General features: G+C 51.8%; 1 protein-coding gene across 7 annotated transcripts in view; it reads left to right on the top strand.

The window, feature by feature from the left end:
* Positions 1 to 19,802, top strand: part of NFATC2 (nuclear factor of activated T cells 2) — a 159,705-nt gene that overhangs the window by 35,647 nt on the left and 104,256 nt on the right. For 5 of the 7 annotated variants that reach the window (XM_058685974.1, XM_058685975.1, XM_058685976.1 and 2 more), the window contains exons 2-3: positions 3,089 to 4,103; positions 8,987 to 9,158. In XM_058685974.1, the coding sequence (XP_058541957.1) occupies positions 3,089 to 4,103; positions 8,987 to 9,158 (1,187 nt within the window). The remainder of the gene's footprint in view (positions 1 to 3,088; positions 4,104 to 8,986; positions 9,159 to 19,802) is intronic. The other 2 variants (XM_058685980.1, XM_058685981.1) reach the window with 1 other exon arrangement.

Here is a 19,802-nt window from a genome sequence, read left to right as displayed (position 1 = left end):
TGGAATTTCCTGTTGGTAGGGATGGAGCTGGAGGTTGGAAGAGAGGCAGGCAATAAACAACTTCACAATTTCTTAATTGGAATTTCGGGAAGTGTAGGGACAGAACAGAGAAACGTGAGTGGTCTCAGATCTAGCCAAGGAGATCAGGAAGCCTTCCCCAGCACACGGCACTTTAGCTGGAAGGAATGAGCGGCTTTAGTTATGTAGAGAAGGGGCCTGGGTGGGGTGGGGGAGGAGCAGTTGTGGCAGAGGGCACCGCAAGTGCAAAGGTCCTGAGGCAGAAAGAAGGTAGGTGCTTTCTAAGAACAGAAAGACAGTTTGGCTGGAGTCCAAGGGAGAGTAGAGAGAGGTGAGGCTAGAGGTGGCAGGCAGGGCCTGGCCTGGCTGGCCTAGTTGAGATCGTTCATCTTTACCCTAAGACCTGTGAGAAGCCGTTTCGGGGCTCTCACCTGGGGAGGGGGTACCCTCTGGACCCCATGAGATCAGCTCAGCTAAACCAGGCAGCATTTACTCCACGATGGTCCAGAAAGGACACCGAGGAGGCAGAGGATCACCCGTGCAGCTATCTTGGCTCCCCGGGGTAAGGGCCAGGCATCCAACTTGAAGAAGAGGTCCCATTTCTGGCTACATGAACCTTGGACAGGATTCTTCCATTGTTTGCTCACTCAGCAAATGTTTATGGACAGCCTGTGCTAGGTGTCTGGCACCCAGTGCTGAACCTTGATAGATACGGTTCCGGCACCCGTGGAGCATAGAGTCCAGCACATGGGTGACAATCTTCTATAAAGGGCCAGATAACATTTTAGGCTTTGTGGGCCATAGAGTGTTTATTGCAACTTATCCACGTGGCTGTTGTTTTTAAAATTTTTTAATGTTTATTTTTGAGAGAGAGAGGAGCACGAGTGGGGCAGAGAGAGGGAGACACAGAATCCGCAGCCGGCTCCAGGCTCTGAGCTGTCAGCCCAGGGCCAGACGCGGGGCTTGAACTCACAAACCGCGAGATCATGACCTGAGCCCAAGTCGGATGCTCAACCGACTGAGCCACCCGGGCGCCCCCATCAACTGCCGCTGTAGTACAAAAACAAGCCACAGACCGTATGTAAACAAACAAGAATGGGTGCTTTCCAATAAAACTTTATTTACAAACATGGTCCGTTTGCCTGCCCCTGATCTATCAGGATGAGACTCCCTAAGCAGATAATATCTGATGTGTCAGCTGGCAACGGGTGTTAGGGAAAAGGGGTGGAGAGTGACAGGTGGGGATGGAGGGGGTCTTTCTGATGGGCCAATCTAAGGAAGCGTTGGCTGAACAGACACATGAAGGAATTCAGGGAAGCGGCCATGTGAAGATCTCGGCGGGGGGGGGGGGGGGGGAGGGTTTCCAGCAGAATGAACGGCACTTGAACTTGAAGGCGGGAGATATCTGAAGAAGAGGTCAGCGGGGCCGTTGCTGAGTCAGGCTGGGAAAATGGGCAGGTACGAATAGTGAGACAGACCAGGGCTCAGGGGCTTCAGATCACATTTGGGAAAGCCTTTAAAGTTTTGCAGGCGGGCATGTCAAGGGGCTACTGCATGGTGAACAGACTGGAGGGGGTGAGGACAGAAGTGGGGAGCCCAGGGAGGAGGTGACCGAAGTCCAGGCGAGAGAGGATGGGCCGGCGTCTTAGGCCAGGGGGGTTGTGGTGCAAATGTGGCTTCTGTTTTTTTTTTTTTTTTTTAATTTTCTTTTTTTAACGTTTATTTATTTTTGAGACAGAGAGAGACCGAGCATGAACGGGGGAGGGTCAGAGAGAGAGGGAGACACAGAATCCGAAACAGGCTCCAGGCTCTGAGCTGTCAGCACAGAGCCCGACACGGGGCTCGAACTCATGGACCGCGAGATCATGACCTGAGCCGAAGTCGGACGCTTCACCGACTGAGCCACCCAGACACCCCATGTGGCTTCTGTTTTGACAGTAGGGTCGTTAGGACTCGCTATGGTTTGGGTGTAGGAAGGCGCGTTAGAGGGGTCAGGCTGAACCAAGCCCCCACAGGGAGGGGGGAGGGGCCTCTACTGAGAGGAGGAGCTCCCCCAGGGTCAGGGTGCTGGGCGGAACAGCTCCTTCCCTCCCTAAATCCACTCTCCAGAGTCCGTCCTTTGAGGTGGCAGCGGGAACCTAAGACAGAAGGCCGCTACGAAAGAAAAATCCGGTCCTTCCGCATCCGCTGCTTTTTTTATGGTTTGGGACACCGTTTAGCCGTGGCTCTGCCTTTTGAGGACCAAGGGGCTGGTCTGTGGGATTTCTCATCCTGCTAACTCTGTGCCTCTGGGTGAATCCCTTCCCCTCCCTGGGCCCCAGTTTCCTCGTCTGTAAAATGGCCCAAGATAAGATGCGACTCAGGGGTCCTGGTTTTAAACGAAGCCACCAGTTACCCTTGAGCGTGAGCGGCTGGGGTCTGAACCCGGAGCTCCTGGGACTCAGAGCCGGTGCAGTCTGCCTGTGCGTCCCGTGGCTGTACCAAACGTGCAAAAATGTTGAAACGAGCCTGCGTCCGTGGTTTTCCGACCGTGGGTCCTGACCCACTGGTGGGCCAGGAAATCTGTTCAGTGACTTGTGACCAGCACTTAAACCAAATAACCCCAGACAAGAGGAAAGGTGAGGGTAAGTACTGTTTTTGCGAAGCTTCGTTTCAGGCTCCAGTAGAGAGGGCGTGAACCGAGTCGTGGAGTAAAAACGCGTTTCTTCCCAGGGTCCCCCTGAACCAAAAGTTGGGACGTCATTGGCCCGGGGCGTCCTGCCGGGCCTCTGGCTAGGGCAGCGTGGCTTGGATGAGCTGTGCTCTGTGCACCTGCACTAAAATCTTTCCGCTTCCATCTCTGTCTTCAAGGAATCGGGGATGAGGCGGCCTCACTTTCCTCTGGTGAGGGAAGGAGGTTCCAGCTCGGGGGTTTGGCACGGGCGGCGGGGCGGGGCGGGGTGGGGGGGGGGATTATTAAGAAAACAAAGAAGAAAAACAGGAGCCAAAACCCGATCTGGGATTGTTCTGCCCGGGAGTTCTGTTTTAGAGGCTTAAAAAGACCCCTCCCTCCCCCCCCTTCTCTTTCCAGAAGAACCGAATGCACATAAGGTCGCCAGCCCACCCTCCGGACTCGCATACCCCGATGATGTCCTGGACTATGGCCTCAAGCCATACAGCCCCCTCCCCAGTCTCCCGGGCGAGCCCCCCGGCCGATTCGGAGAGCCGGATAGGGTAGGGCCGCAGAACTTTCTGAGCGCGGCCCAGCCAGCCGGGGCCTCGGGCCTGAGCCCTCGGATCGAGATCACTCCATCTCACGAACTGATGCAGGCAGGGGGCCCCCTCCGCGGGAGAGACGCTGGCCTGCTGGGGGAGCAGCCGGCCCTGGCCGGGGCGGCCGCCAGCCCGCGGTTCACGCTGCCCGTGCCCGGCTTCGAGGGCTACCGCGAGCCGCTTTGCTTGAGCCCGGCTAGCAGCGGCTCCTCTGCCAGCTTCGTTTCCGACACCTTCTCCCCCTACACCTCGCCCTGCGTCTCGCCCAATAACGGCGGGCCCGACGACCTGTGCCCCCAGTTTCAAAACATCCCTGCTCATTATTCCCCCAGAACCTCGCCAATAATGTCACCTCGAACCGGCCTCGCTGAGGACAGCTGCCTGGGCCGCCGCTCGCCCGCGCCCCGTCCGGCCTCCCGCTCCTCGTCGCCTGGCGCCAAGCGGAGGCATTCGTGCGCCGGGGCCCCGGTCGCCCCGCTGCCCGGAGCCTCGCCCCAGCGCTCCCGGAGCCCCTCGCCGCAGCCCCGGGACGACGGCGCCCCCGCCGGCTACCCCGCCGCGGCCGGCTCCGCTGTCCTCATGGACGCCCTGAACAGCCTCGCCGCCGACTCGCCCTGCGGCATCCCGCCCAAGATGTGGAAGACCAGCCCCGAGCCGGCGCCCGTGTCCGCCGCCCCGCCCAAGGCCGGCCTGCCCCGCCACCTGTACCCGGCCGCCGTGGAATTTCTGGGCCCCTGCGAGCAGGAGGAGAGGAGGAACTCGGCCCCCGAGTCCATCCTGCTGATGCCGCCCACGTGGCCCAAGCAGCTGGTGCCCGCCCTTCCCCTCTGCAGGTGAGCGGGGCTCCTAGGGGACCGGTTTCCCCGGGGGTGGGGGTGGGGGTGGGGGGGGCGTGGTGCTTTAGCGTCTGGGACAGGCCGCATCCACACCCAGGCCCTCCCGCCTCCTGGCTGCCAGACCTTGGCGGGCGTGGCGGGGGGGGGTTCAGTTCTCCCAGCTGTGGTTTCTCCGTGGGCCCCCCTAACTCCCCAGGTGGTCGGGAGCATGCCTGTGATGGCCCCTGGCCGGTTCGCGCATTCGTTCCGGCGACAGGGTTTTATCAGGCACCTGCTATGTGCCAGGCGGGCACTGTTGTGGGTGTTGGGGAGACCGTGGTGAACAAAGCGGGCAGAAATTTCTGCCTCCGTGGAGGGGACGTTCTGGGAAGCACAGAGCAAGCCTTTATACGGGGCATTTAGCAGCCTCTTCTAAGAGGAATTGGTGGGTTTTCGCATCTGCTCTCCTCGAGGAGCTTGAAATCGTGGGAAGCCGAAGCGCTGCATGTCGATGGCGGTGTGTAGGCTTTGGGGTCTCCAGGGACCGGGTTTGAGTCCTGGTTCCACCCCTCGGGGGCTGTGTGATCGTGGGCATGTCTGGTGCTGCCCCCCTGCCGTGTCCATGCCAGGCATCGCTAGTCGTGCAGGACAGCTTTCTCATCCAGCATCTTTGGGATGCCGTGCCCAAGGCAGACATTGCTGATCAATCAGGATCCTTACTAAACCTTGGCTCATTCCCTGTGGGTTAGTCCCCACCTCGTTGTTTTTTCGTTCGTTTTTTGTTTTTTTGCAAGGTGTGAGGATATATATGAAATTCTTGGCACCAAGCCTGCACAAAGTAAGAGTGAAAAGAAAGGGGCAGCTGCTGTGTTTCAGAGGGGAATCTTCTTATCAGGGAGGCACTTTAGAAAGTACTTTCTCCTGGATGAGCCTTGTCCTAGAAGATTGAGCTCCCACTGGTTGTTAGAGGAATGACAGTGACCATGATAATCACCAGCATTTGAGGATGCTTGCTATGTGCTAGGCACAACTCTAAGTATCGCCCACGTATCATTTTATTCTCCAGTAAATCTAGTTGGTATTATTATCATTATTTTTTTTAATTTTTTTTTCAACGTTTTTTATTTATTTTTGGGACAGAGAGAGACAGAGCATGGACGGGGGAGGGGCAGAGAGAGAGGGAGACACAGAGTCGGAAGCAGGCTCCAGGCTCCGAGCCGTCAGCCCAGAGCCCGACGCGGGGCTCGAACTCACGGACCGCGAGATCGTGACCTGGCTGAAGTCGGACCCTTAACCGACTGCGCCACCCAGGCGCCCCTAGTTGGTATTATTTTTATCTTCATTTGGATGCTAAGAAAAATGAGGCGCCCAGAGGTTAGAAGCACATGACGTTCCATGAAAGCGAAGCTCAAAGTCATCCTGACACTTTGAAAACCATACGGTAATAGGATGAGGACATTGATTCTTCAGAGCGCTTGCTTTTAGCAAACGGGAAACTGGTTTTTTTTTTATGCAAATACTAAATTGAACACCAAAATAGATCATGGTGGAGCTGTTGTGATTGATGAGGTGAGAGTAGTCGCGGGCTCTGTCCCCCGGGCCTTGCTTAGCCCACACCAGACCAAACTGGACCACAGGGGCCTTCCAGTCTGGCCCTTCTTCCCGAGCGGTTCTGAGAACACCGGTGCCATCACAGGTCGATGGGTGTCCCTTAGAAAAGGAGATTCTGGGGGCGCCTGGGTGGCGCAGTCGGTTAAGCGTCCGACTTCAGCCAGGTCACGATCTCGCGGTCCGTGAGTTCGAGCCCCGCGTCAGGCTCTGGGCTGATGGCTCGGAGCCTGGAGCCTGCTTCCGATTCTGTGTCTCCCTCTCTCTCTGACCCTCCCCCGTTCATGCTCTGTCTCTCTGTCCCAAAAATAAATAAAAAACGTTGAAAAAAAAAAAAAATTAAAAAAAAAAAAAAAAAAAAAAAAAGAAAAGGAGATTCTGAGTTTAACAGAGTTAAACAGATATCTTTATGCAGGGGCCACTCCCAGCTGCGGACAGAACGTGCAGTAATCTCAAAGGCCGTTTGGCCACGGGGCTCTGAGTTCTGTGACCAAAGTCGTATGGAGCCACCATAGGAAATGCTGATCAGGGCCAGCGCCTGCTGCAGGCCGAGAAGCCTGGGCTTGGTGAGGCGAGCGGACGTGGCCACGGTCACCCAGCTAGTCAGTGACAGAGTTGGAAACTTAGAATCTCAAATTCTTGACTCCTTATTCTTTCTGCTACAGACCAGTCTGTGAAACGTGGTTTACTTAATGGTTGAGATTGGGGAGGAACATGAATATAAAATATGATTGTGCTGCATTTGTCTGAGACTTTATAAAGACTTTATCGTTTGTCCTTCCTTCTCTACTCTTGGTCCAAACGATACTGACCACTTTAGTCCCTACGAGGGCCAATTTGTGCCAGCTGATGAGATATTTGTGACAGTTTTCTGTAAGGTCAAGAAGATAGGACGTTCAGGGAAGTCTCATGATAACATTTGTCTCCGGGTGTGTGGGGCTGAGGGCTGGAATTCAAATGCAGAATTTCACATTGGCTCTGATGGTCTAATTCTTAAGATTGTATTGTAGTCGTCAAAGACTTGTTCCGGAACCAAACAAAATTTGAAGTTGATACTCGGAGATAGCCCACTGGGTCTTCTCCTCCCTGAGTATTTTTGATACTTCAAAAGATATTAGAACAGGGGTGAAGTGATATTTTTATGAGCCTTATTTTGCAAATTAAAAAAAATTACCTCGCACGATGAGAGTGTGAGTGTGTAAGACACATGGCACCTTGGCTGCAGGCAGAAGCTAGAAGGCATGTTGGGACCGAAACTGAGGTGGATGCTCTAAGACTTGGCAAGGGGGGGCTTCAGGAGGTGATCTAGTTGCAAAGAAGAGATGGAGATTTGCTTGCATTGTGATGACATAATTTGAAGTTGGACTGCGTGTTCAAGTTGGACTCCAACAGTGGTGGTTTATGGGGTCCCACTGCATTGCCCTTGGTACTGCTGTGATGGAGAAGGAATGGAATTGGTTTCGTTGCAAATGCTTCCCTAAGTCCAGTTGATAACGGTAGCTTTTAGAAGCTCCGGGCTTAGTGGAAAAGAATATCCTGATTGGATTAACGGTTGGTGCCACATGTACAAAATCAGGACATAGTGACACAAATCCATGCGTTTGCAACTTTGAAGCGACTTTGAATATGCGGGGCTTCTTTGGAATAAGACTGCTCACTCACTTATTCTTTCATTGAGCCATCCAGCCATCTACCCACCCACCCACTGGCTACTGACCGAGAACCGATCAAATATCGAGTATTGTTCCAGAGCCATTCTATAAGTGAGATATTTGCTTGGCCCTATGTTAAATAAATCAGTAAGATAAGAAGTAGCATATCTCTAGTAGCATGGAGACGTGCAGGGAGCCCTGGACTGAGAGTCAAGAGACATAAGTTGGAGCCTTGTAATCTTGGGAAAATATCCGTGTTCCCCAAGACTCTGAAGGAGTGGTCTAGGTAGATCATTAAGACCTCAGCCAAGTCTTTAATTACATGATTCTAACCACGTGTCAAGTACCTGTTGGGTGTGCTGGGAAGGGTTAAGATTCTATAAGAAAATGAAACTTAATGGCTGTCATTACAACTTCAGATGTAAAGACCTATACATCTAATACTATAACCACAAGTAAATTAGAGTATAGGAGATAACTTTGAAATATGGAGTGTATATACAGGGAAACATGATTATAACCTGATATTTATTGAGTAGTTATTGTGCTAAGCTCTTCATGTGATCTCCATAGCTCCATTTCACAATGGAGGAAACTTAAGGCCCAGGGAAACTTAATAGAGGCATCTGCTCAAAGTAGCTAGAGGTGGAGGTTGGACTTAAACACGGGTGGGTAACTCCAGTCATGTTCTTGACTTCTCTTCCTTTAAACTTAGGGGTCCGGGTGGTTTGACTCATCCATACCAAAATCAGACACTTCTCTATGGTTAGATCTTCTTTACTGGTCCTGAGAGCCAATGGCTGTGACTAGAAATGGTCTCTCCTTAAATGCAGCTTTTAATCGAGAGCATCAGACTTGGAAATAAGAACTGAAACAACTCTCAGGTGCCATCTGGTCCATTTGATATGTTATTATAAGACACTGGAGATAAAAGAGGTGAGGTTACTTGCCTAAGGTCACTTGCACATCTGTGACACACGTGGGCTCCTGATTTCCACTTCAGGTAATTTCTCCCATGCTTACTCCTTTGGAAAGGGAGAACATTCTGGGTAAGGGGTGATTTTTAAAGGAAGGAGATGGTACTCCTCAAAATTCCCAGAGGAAAAGGGGTGGTAACATTTAGAAATATGCTAGAACTCACATGTAATGAAATTAGCTTCACAAACTGAGATGTCAGTCACACTGTTTTCATCAAAGGTGGAAGAGAAAACAAAGAAAAAGATCTCTCACTTGAGTAGAATCCTACCTATCCTGTCTGAGAAATATGTGCTTTCCAACAGCCAGTACTTTACTTCTGTTCCCTCTGACATGATTTTTCAGAAAAGGGACCATTTACGTTTATTGTACAGATCGACTGGTTCTTTTTTTTTTTCTTAAATTTTAATGTTTATTTATTTTTGAGATAGAGAGAGACAGAGCATGAATGGGGGAGGGTCAAAGAGAGAGGGAGACACAGAATCTGAAGCAGGCTCCCGGCTCTGAGCTATCAGCACAGAGCCTGACGTGGGGCTCAAACTCACAGACCGTGAGATCATGACCTGAGCCGAAGTCGGATGCTCAACTGACTGAGCCACCCGGGCGCCCCCAGGTCGACTGGTTCTGATTTCTTGTACACACGACTGATTCTGTTTCCTCCTTCAGTATTCCAGTGACCGCATCCCTCCCTCCGCTTGAGTGGCCACTCTCCCACCAGTCGGGGTCCTATGAGCTGCGGATTGAGGTGCAGCCCAAGCCACATCACCGGGCCCACTATGAGACAGAAGGCAGCCGAGGGGCTGTCAAAGCTCCAACTGGTGGCCACCCTGTCGTTCAGGTATGGACTTGAATTCTTTTCCTTTTTGTGTCCTTCATTTCTATTAAGTGATCTGTTTTCATTCAGCCACTGCCTATTATTTGTTGGGTTGTGGTATGTGTCTCGGCCTCCTACTCGTCTAACAGATGGGAAATTTGAGGTGGAATTAGTAGGATCAGAAACTAGTCCAGCTACTCAGAGACCAGAGAAGAAAGTCTTCCTGAGCTGGATAAGGATAGAAATGATATTCTTAAGTTATTTCTTCTCTTCTCTTTCTGATTGAAAAATTGCTAGAGTTTTGCAGGGGTTTGTGTGTTGACAGAAGGTTTCGGAAGCCATTATTTTGTGTTTAAATTTCAGAGGAGAGTCCACTGAGGAAAATCCATATACTCTTGTGAAGTATAGAAAAATAGGGGAAAATTAAAATTAAACGTAACAGAAATACTATCAGCATTTCGACCTATTTCTTGTTGCCTTTTTTTCTGTTCGCAAACATGGCAATGTCTATTCATATACATTTAAATGTTTGATGTTATAATAACTGGTTTTCTGATTTTTAAAATATTATACCATGAGCATTTCCTCCAGTTTTTTCTTTTTAATCATTATCTTTTATGTCTGTGGCTTTTGGTTTAACCTCAGTTTTTCTTTCAGTCGAAATAAGTAGAGAAGTGTGCCTTTTTCTGCAAAATAATTCAAGTTGAAATTATCTTTCTTAGTTGCGTAATCTGTTCAACCAGGGAGTGCTGATTGGTGCCCACCAACTAACTCGATTAAGCAGAACCTTCAATACGTATAAATTTAACTTTTATTTGTATTTGCCTTAAGGTGGATGTATTCTACGATAAGAATCTGATGTAGTATGCATGAGAGCCTCTAGAGAGGTTGTGAAAAAGGCGGATTCCTAAGCATCCCCTGAAACTACTCAATGAGACATTGCATAACATGAGTAGAGCCGAGACCAGCAAACAAACAAAAATCCAAAATCTCTGAAATCTCCATAGGTGCTTTGGGTGTATACACCTGGTTAAGGACTTTTGTGATAATAATAGGAACTTCCACGTCCTGGCAGTTGCTTTTTCTGGAGTTGCCATCACAGCTATTTTGCCATTTGTGTTTATTCATTGCTTCTTCTCCTTGACCGTGAGCCACACCTTCCTTTCTCTTTGCGTGTTTAGTAACCGTTGACTGTATTCTAATATTGTGATGATAATATATTTACTGGACAGAGAGACTCTGGATTTTGTTATCTTCCTTTAAAGGCGATGCAGCAGCTGACTGGCCACGTTATACTTGTGTAGACTTGATTTTACATTTTGTTATGGCGGATCTGTGGAATGTCCAAGGTGTTTGCCATGCTGTGTCAATAACCTTTTTGGGTGCTTGGCGGACGTGACTCCACGCCGGTGGTGTGGAAGCTGTCCTCAGGCAGGGAGCTGGAGCGGACGTGGGCTCCTGTGTTTCCTTTCCCTCGGTGGCCACAGTCTTAGGCTGCCTGCTGTCCGGTGCCTGAAAGTTGTTGACTTCTAGATGTTTGTCCCGACTTATAGTTGTTTACGGTGGGAGGGCTGGTCTGGCACCATTCACTCTGGCATGCATGAAAATTGTTTCCTGGGAAGGGAAGTCTTCGTGTCATTATCGGTCTAGGCTTATCCATTCTAGGACGGGGCTTCCTGGCTCAGAGGGTGGTGTCACTCTGTGTGTTGGAGTCAAAGTGCGTCTGTGTTGTTTAGCAATGGCAGGGCAGATTAGAAGAGGGGGACCGCATGAGGAGGCTACGACTGCAAAGCCAGGCTAGGAGACTCAACTGAGAAAGAAGCCAGACTTGAGACCGGTCCCCAATTTACTTCTTTGTTCAGTCAACCCGTTCGGCAAGTGGATTCATTCACTCTGCAGGTATGTGTTGAGCACCGACTTTTTGCCATCTACCGTGCTCGCTACGAAAATACAGCGAAGGATAAAAAAGAAGCTATGAGCTCTTTCTTCCTGGAGCTCACGGTCTGGGAGCCAGAGTCGTCGGCTAAATCGTCACACACAAATGGTAGAAGGACACACGACGGCGAGTCGCACACAGGAAACGAGCGTGAGGCTCTGGGCGTGTAAAATGGAGGAGCCAGTGGAAACGAGGGGGAAACACATGCTAAGACTTCCCTCAGGCTGGGGCTGAGGCGGGGGGGAGGGGGGGAGGGAGGGAGGGGCCAGAGTGTGCAGGGCCTGGGGTAGCCAGCGGGGAGAGTTTGGCTTTATCCGGAGACGTGAAAAGCAGGAAGGAAGCGTGATCTGACTTGGGGCTTTGACGAGACCCGGCTGGATCGCCCTGTGGGAGGAGGAGCTGGGATCAGGAGAAACGTTAGCAGGCTCTGTCCGGGGTCTCTGTCCTCCCGGGGCTGGGTGGTATCTTCACGGCCCGATCACTCAACAAACAGTGGTTGAGCACTCCTGTGTACCGGGCACGGTTCTAGGCTGTGGGCTGGGTGTGTACAAAACAGCGAGAAATTCTCAGCCTCGTGAGCTTAGGGTTGCGCAGAATGACCATTATAGTTACTGCGCAGCGTGCGTTTACTGTGCATCAGACCCTGTTCCAATGCTGTGTGTGTTAATTTATTTAATCCTTAAAGGAGCCCTAAAAGCAGGTTGCAGTTAGGTCAAGGAGATGTCAAGGAGCTTGTTCAAGGTCAGAGCTGTCGAATGGGCCTGGGATTTGGACCCACGGGCCTGGCTGTCTCTGTGTTACAACGTTCCTGATTTTTCACGTCCCTCTTCAGACCATCTTCCCCCGACTCCACGCTCTTACCAGGCAGAGAAAGCCTGGGGGGAAAAACGCCCACACCTCCTGCCTGTCAATTTTATGTGCTGTCCCCGCACCGCCTTTTTGGGGCCCAAATTGTGATTTCTCAGGGAGATTCTAATTGGCTTGGTGGGGAAGGCCCACTGGCCCAGTTGGCTTGGCCAGAGAGGTTGGACCACGTGCGGTGGGCTACGCTCTGCTTACCCATTCGTTTAAGGCTGGGGCCGTGGAACGTTCCAGAGAAGGGAACAGGCTGGATGTGCAATTCGAAAGACCTCTGCTGAGCTGTGTCGAAGTTCATGCCCCTCTTCTGACAGCCCCCAAGGAGCCATCCCTCTTCTCGCTCGTAACTTTGAAAACCCAGTGCATGACTTCAAGGTTTGCGGCCACATTCTCTAAAGATACCAAGTGGAGTCTTTTTTTTTTTTTTTTTTTTTTTTTAATTATTTGAATAGATTGTGTTCTCTTCAAAATGCAATGTGCTAACCACTGATTTTTAGCGTAGTAAGTCGGTTTTTAAAAACCTTCTTTGAAAAATGGAGAGGGGACTTGGGACAAGTGCTCTTACCCTGTAGGTAGGAATGAAAACCCCTTTCGAAATTTGGAGGGTTGCCCTTTCGTTCCCAGAAGAGCAGCGTAGCCCTGTTTTGTACTTTGCCTAGATGCTTCTGCTGGTTTCTCTCTTGATCTGTCTCTTATCTCTACATCTGTTTCTATTTCTGCACTGTACCACGGCTCCTTTCCCCCCTCAATGATTGGTCCCCACCCTTCTCTTTTTTATTTACTGCACCATAAAACTTCACTTTTTTTGCACGCCTAGTGGTTTTATGCTCCTCTTTATAAGAAAATAAAATGAGTACAAGACCCCTTCACTTCTTTACATATAAAATTTAAAATCTTAAGCATATGCCCTGTTTGGCGTTGTGTTTTTTCTTCCCCCCTCTCGAATGTCACCTGGTCTTGGAAGGAAGTCTGTTCTAAACCTTAAATGCTTTCAGATCTCCTGAGTCCTTCATTTGGCAGCTATTTTCTTGAGGACCTGCTGTGTGCCAGGCACTGCGCTAAGTGCTGATAATATGATGGGCGGGATGAATACAGTTTCTGCCCTGAAACTCTGCCCAGAGTTTTCTGCCCAGAGCTCTGGGGGCACTGGAGGTGGAAAGTAGACCAGAATGGCTTGGCGTGAACTTTGCTGAGCTGTGAGTGGCTCAGGGAGGCAGATGAGGGCAATCTGGAATGACACCTGGACCCTAGGGCAAGACATGCTGAGTGGTGGGGGAGCCCATCTGTTGGATTTACAACATAAATTTACAACTTACAACTTCAACCAAAGCAGCCATGCCAAGAGAATACTTCTGTCTGCTGTAGAAGGGAGTCTTGCTGAGGATGTGACTTACCACCTGTGACCTAGAGCAGGTGACAGAGCCGGCGAATGAGGAATGATGCCCGTCTTCTCTCTGTTTCTTGGTCTCTCTGGGTAGTGGTGGGAGAGTGTTCCTGGCATAAGGTACAGTGTGTGCAAAGGTCCTGAGGCAGGGAGGAACTTGGTGTGTCTGAGGGGCTAACGGAGGGCCAGTGCCACTTGAGTTTAGCTTGGGGGCTGATGGGTTGGCGGGGCCACACTGTGCAGGACTCATAAGCCAAGGTGCGGAGCTTGGGTTTTATTCCAGGGGAAGGGAGTAACGAATTTTAAGTACGGGAGGAAGGTGATGCTGATTTACTCTTTGTAGGATCCTTCCGGCCTCTTTCTCGGGTGTGGGTTAGAAGGGGTAAGGAAGGGAGCAGGGGGATGAATTTGATGGGCTATGGTGGTCCCAGGCGAAGACGGGGGTGCTGGGGACAAGGCAGCAGTGGGAGGGGCGGGGAGGGGAGGGATTCTACGGTGTCACCTTCAGGACTCCGTTCTGGCCTAGATGTGGGAGGTGAAGGGGCCCCTGGGTACAGGATGGTGTCCTATGTCGTGTGGGAAGACTTGGGGGAGGAATCATTTTCTCAGGAGAAGACAGCAGAGCGTGCACCTCATCTCGAGGAGGCAGCCGCTAGTCAGCCCCCGCTGGGTGTACCATGTGGGACCGTGGGTCCAGCATTGCCAGGGTTTATAGGTTCTTTTCGGGAGAAGCTCAGACTCTGAATTTTCATGTGAAGCTTCTGGTTGTTAAGTTTTGGCTGCAAAAATCAAACCTTGTGTGAGATTTGGCTCAGGGCAGATGTCCTCTGGGGCAAATGAGGCCCTGAGCTGCTTCAAGGTTTATCAAATAGACAGGGAGATAAGAGGGAGGCTATATTTGTACAATTTCTAAGAATTGTCTGGTTAGGGAAGGGGTAGTGTTCGCAGCCAGGCTCACGTTGTTTCCTTTATAAAGCTTTCAACCCCTTTGAAATCGAACAAGCTTATGGCGCTTTCTGAGGAGCCAGGGAATCTCCATTCTGTGGCCTGACTTTTGGCCCGCAAGGATCAGATGAGGAAGGGAACCACCTGACTCACCTTGAAAGAGCCCCGTGCCCATTGGCTATCGTTTCCTCGTTCTGTTTCAGGGCAGGATGCCGGGGTCCTTTGGTGGACAAAACTTCCGTGCACAGGCTGCTGTGCAAAGTTGGGCTTTCCAGCATTTACACAGCTCTGCAGCTTGTGGGATCTAATCACACCCCGGTCGATAGTGGCCTCTATAATGCCATTGCCATGGAATCCTGTCCCAACCTGCTTCCGGACCCTCTCGCCATATTCCTGCGTGGAAGAGGACGCTTTGTCGTATTCCTTATCCATCCTTGTGCTGGGCCTTTCAAAACACGTTATTCTTCCCACTCCCTGGGACTTGTTTTCAGCTGAAAGAATGATTGGAAAGGCATCCTTTCAGTTAGAAAGTAAGCAAAATGAGAGTGTTTAACCTGGGTACACATCTCCAAAGACCATTCTTTCAAACAGATGTTCAGACATATGGGAAAAACATGGGTGGTTCCTTTAGGAGAAAGCCCTTACCGATGCAGAAACCCAATCTCTGTTTCACGAGGGGGAACCCCGACCAGCTTCGAGCTCCGCGGGGTGGGGAGCAGAGGCCAGGGGCACACCTGTTCAGGTTACCCCTCCCCTCGCCTCCATCCGGAGGAGGCCAGCCAGGTCTCCAAGCTTTCATCTGTTGTGAGGCTGTGCTTTTCATCCTGTTGGATTTTAGCCTTTAGACTCTCCACGACTCACTTTGAATTATGTCTCAGAAAGGGCAGAAAGAAGCCAGGTGGAGTTTTCTCCTTACGGGGCAAAGCTGCCGTCGTCACAGTGAGCAGTCTCCTTTGGCAAGTGGCTGTGCACGTGGGCTTCTAGGCGTATAACCCAATTTTGTGCTTGGTGAGCCCCCCCCCCCCCAGTCCCCTCCACTTTTAAGATAAGAAACAGGAAGCCGGTCTTACAGATGCTAATTTGTCTAGAAGCTACTGTGTTTGGTCCTCCGGAGGGTTCAGTCTGGCCTTCCTGGAGAGGGAAAGGAAAGCCAGGTGGCTCGAGCTTCTGAGGCAGAGAGACCCTAGAGGTTCCTTTACTCATTCATCCATTTGTTTGAAATATTTACCAAGCACCTTCCATGCGCTAGGCACCGTTCCAGGCGCTGGGAATGTGGCTGTGAACAAAACAGACAGAAATTCCTGACCCCGTGGAGCTGACGTTCTGGCTGCGGGGAGATAAACAATAAATCTACTAAGTAGGAAAGTTAAATAGTATGTTGGAAGGTGATAAGTACCATGGGAAAATGACCAGGCCAAGGGGAATTGGGGTATTGGGAGGGGTCAGATCGGCCTTCGTGAGAAGTGGCATCCGAGCAAAGGAGGAGAGAAAGGAGGAAAAGGCAGGTGCAGGGGGCTGGGGGGGTGAGTGCTCCCGGCTGAGGGGCCATCTGGGCCCAGTGTGCATGGGCTGCGGACGCAGAGGACTTTCATTCTGGGTGAGGTGGGAGCTGGGAGGGACGGGGTGTGACTTTGGTTTTCTGGGCATCTCTGTGGCTGCTGCGTGGGTGAGAACTGATGACGGGCCCGCGGAAGAAGCGGGAGGAGGGGACGGGTGCTGCCGCGGTCCAGGTGAGAAGGGAGTGTGGCTGGGCCAGGGTTCGGGGCGGAGGGCACCAGAAGCGGTTGGATTCTGGGTGTATCTTGAAAGCCGGGCTAACTGGTTTACTTGAGAGATTGGCTGTGGTCGGGAGGCACGGGTGTGGTTGTAGTCTTGGGAAAGGCCTGAGTCCCCAGGGCTGAGCCACCCTGCCCGTCCCCACGGAGACTTCGCCTCCCTTCAGAGGGAAGACGGCCTGACCCAGCCTTGTAAAGAGGGGGATGGGCAGGGTGGGGACGCTGACGCCAGCTTTTAGAGGGGCCACCCTTACCAGCTTCTCTTTGGCCCTGCTAGTCTCTCGACGGTAACACTGGCCATTAATTTAAAAACCCCGAAGAGCGCAGTCCAAACCCAGTACGTCTGTGGAGCAGATGTGGCCTCCTGTGTGTGACCTCGAGTGGGCAGGGAGGCTTTGTGGAGGACCAGAGACCGGAGCTGGCCTCCAGGGCTGAGCCGGGCGGAGGAGAGCGGGTGTCTAGGGCAGGGCGGTGTCCCGGTGTGGGTGATGAGCAGGTGTGAGGCTGGATCATACCGGGCTCGCAGAGTCCACATCAGAAGGTAAACTGTCACAGGTCAGTGAGACCTGGCCCCCAGAGGTAGGGAGAAAACAGACAGCTTCCAGAATCTTGGAGACACAGTCGTTCCAAAGAGAGTGATTAAGTCGGAGGCTTGCCCTATGTTTGGCAACCAGTGGGAACATATAGAGCAAACTTGATTTGTCCCACAGACGACTTTTTGGGTCCCTCCTACAGGCCGGGCACTATGATGTAACGAGAGCTGCACTTATAGAGCACTTACTGTATACTTTCCTTAGAGTGACCTACTTAATCTTTGCAGTTACAACTCTCGTTTTACAGACAAGGGAACTGGGACACAGGTTAAACAACCTGCCTGATGTCACCCAGCTGGTGAGCGGCGGCGTTGATTTGGACAGAGGAGGCCCGAAGCCGGAGCCTCCATTTAACCGCCTGCCTCTCGGAAGAAGAAAAAGCAGGTGGCTTAGAGCAAGGCAGTCCTAGCGTTCATTGGCTTTGGGACTCCGGGTAACTGGCTGGGTGGCATTTTCTTCAGTTGTAAAGGGGTGAAGACCTGTGTCTTTCCGACTGTTTGGCTGCGTCCTGAGTCGTCAGGATGCTCAACAGGAGCGTCCAGCGTGATCCTTGGCACCGAGCAGGCATTTGATCTGTTCTTTGGTTGAGTAACATCGCGATTGGATCTGGGATCTTTTGAGCTGTGCTGGCCGAAGATTGGATGCTGGTGCCTGTTCAGGCCTTCTCTGGCTGAGTTAGCCGAACCTGAGACTCATCTAAGGTGCTGTGAGCCCTCTGAGGGTCGTTTACTGCTACGTTGTTCGTTACATGTATGATCTTCATTCTTGCAAACACAGACCGGGGTGGGGCTGTAATTCCCACAGTACAGGTGGATAGGGAGGCACGGGAGAAGTTGGCCGACATCATTCGGCTAAAGGCAACGAGTATGTTGCCCTGACCTTGGCTTTTAGCTTCTGGGTTCGAATCTTTCCACTTACCGATTCATTCATCCATCACCTGCTCCCAGCCGGCCCTGTACGACGCCCCAGCACAGAGCACTGCAGCTGGGGTTAATGCCAGGGGAAAATGGGACGGGGCTGAGCAAAGGCTCCTCATAGCAGCTCTGGGCGGCCGGTGCCCGGCTGGGTGTGACTGGAGCCCCGGGCCCAGTGTTCCGCATCCAGGTCCCACCCTTGTCCCCAGCTTCTCTCCCGAGGGACCCCCAAGCGAGGCAAAAATTTTCTCTGGCCCTGTGAGAAAGGAGGCATCTGCTGGAGGTGGATTTTCGAGCACCTCTCGGCTCCAACGTGCCAGGAGAGAGAGGGGGAGGTGATGGCGTCTCACCAGGGCCTTCTTCCCTCTGGGACAGCAGCAAAGCTATTCTCCAGATCCTGGGAGATAGTGGGGGAGGTTAAAGTCGCTTGTTCTGAGCCTCCGGGAAGACTGTGTGCTGACTGCCCATGAGCATGTCTGTTTATTGAGCACTTACTGTGTGACAAGCACGTCCCATGGACTGGCTTAGGCAGGACTGCTGTCCTTGCTCTCTGCGTGGAGAAACAGGCTCAGAGGCGTTGAGTGCCTTCTCCAAGGAGCACATGGTCGCTAGTGACCTTGACTGAGCTTTCCCTGTGTGCCTACTGCAGCAGGTCGTGGTGCTATTGTTAACCTCATTTACAGATGAGGAAACTGAGGCTCAAGGTCACACAGCTCATCAGAAGGGATAATAGCCATGCCTACCTCCTAGTGTCTTTGCAAAGAGTAAATGACTTACTGCAGGGAAGTGCGTGGAACAGGGCCCGGCGTGTGCTCCTTGTTACTGTTTCCGATTATTGTCGATTTTCTCTGCACCGTCCTGTTAGGATAACAAAGGGGGCATTGATTCTTCCGTGGAAGTTTTGATTTCGTGCCACGGTCCTGGAGCCAGGATGGACACGGGTTCAATGCCGATGGCACGGGTGACATCGGTACCCATCGTGTGCCCATTGCGCTCCGTGCGTGGTCAGAGGACTTGCTCACGGGTGTGAGGTCTGGATAAGGTGGACCAGAATTTAAAAACACATCTGTTGAGCTTCTTGGCCAAACCATTTCCCCTGTTCTATGTCATCCTCAGGCCTACGTTAGGTTTGAAAAGGTGTGTGTGTGTGGGGGGGCACCCCACTCCTGCCCTCCTTACGCGGTCCAGTCTGTATCAGGTTATTGGGATGACCCCAGGGGGAGAATAGCACCTATCAAGATCTGCGTTAGACCGCGAATTACTTTCCATCTATAAGTGGGTATAATGCTATCATTGTTTCTAGGTAGTACTTGGAGGCACAGCGAGGTCGAGTAACTTGCCTGAGGTCACGCAGGAAGCGAGTGAGGTGCAGACTGAATCTAGGTGGTCTGGCTCCAAAGGAAAAATAGGAACCTTTAATGGCCTTAAGATAATTTACCAGGTCGTTCCTTGGGGGCTCTTGTTGTTACTTAAGTATTTTGAAAAATTCAGGAGATAAATCCAGTTTGGTTGAGCATCCAGGCAGATTTTTGGCTCCTGCCTTCCATCGTGTCTCGCGGGCCACCTGGCTTCTTCCCTCCTGTTCACTGCAGCCAACAGCCCCCCGCCCCCGCCCCAGGTGCGGAGAAACAGCTGGCTTGTGGGTGGTGCTGTCTCCCGGGGTGTGGACTTCAGTGGACACACCCCACATGTCCTGATGGAAGGGCCTGGAAGCCCAGAGGCCTGCAGGTTGCATTCCCTGCATGGCCCCTTAAGGCATTTGAATTTAACTCTCGATTGCGAGAAAGGCATCTCTGCTGATTTAAAAGCATCCCTACCCCATTACTTCGTTTTTATGGAGGGCGTAGCCTGCACTTGGGACTTGAGATGTTAGCATCTCTGGGGAGTAGGGGGCTGGGGGCTGGCCCCCGACGGCAAACCTGAACGATCAAACCTGTGTCAGCTGGCTGTGGGACCTACCTGTTGGCACTTCAGCCTGGATTCTTCTCACCGCACCAGTGGTGTGGTTGTGAAGAATAATCGGACCGCCTGAAGCCTCAGTTTCCCCAGTGGCAAGCTGGACAAAATGTTGCTTAGAGGATTTCTGTGGGAGGATTTCTGTAAGACGATCAGCACAGTTCTAGGTGTAGACTTCCCTGGTTTCTCTTTTGAATTAACTTTGAAGGCAGGAGATGCATTCGCAGGGCGTGCGCTTCCCCGCAAAACGTAGGTTTCTGTGAAGGGACTCCCACCTCCAAGTGTCCTGAGTTGGCATTTCATATGA

Source organism: Neofelis nebulosa, chromosome 9 (genome assembly GCF_028018385.1).
Source record: "Neofelis nebulosa isolate mNeoNeb1 chromosome 9, mNeoNeb1.pri, whole genome shotgun sequence".
NCBI lineage: Eukaryota > Metazoa > Chordata > Mammalia > Carnivora > Felidae > Neofelis > Neofelis nebulosa.
Note: the sequence above shows the minus strand (reverse complement) of the source record. Positions and strands in the feature narration are given on the sequence as shown.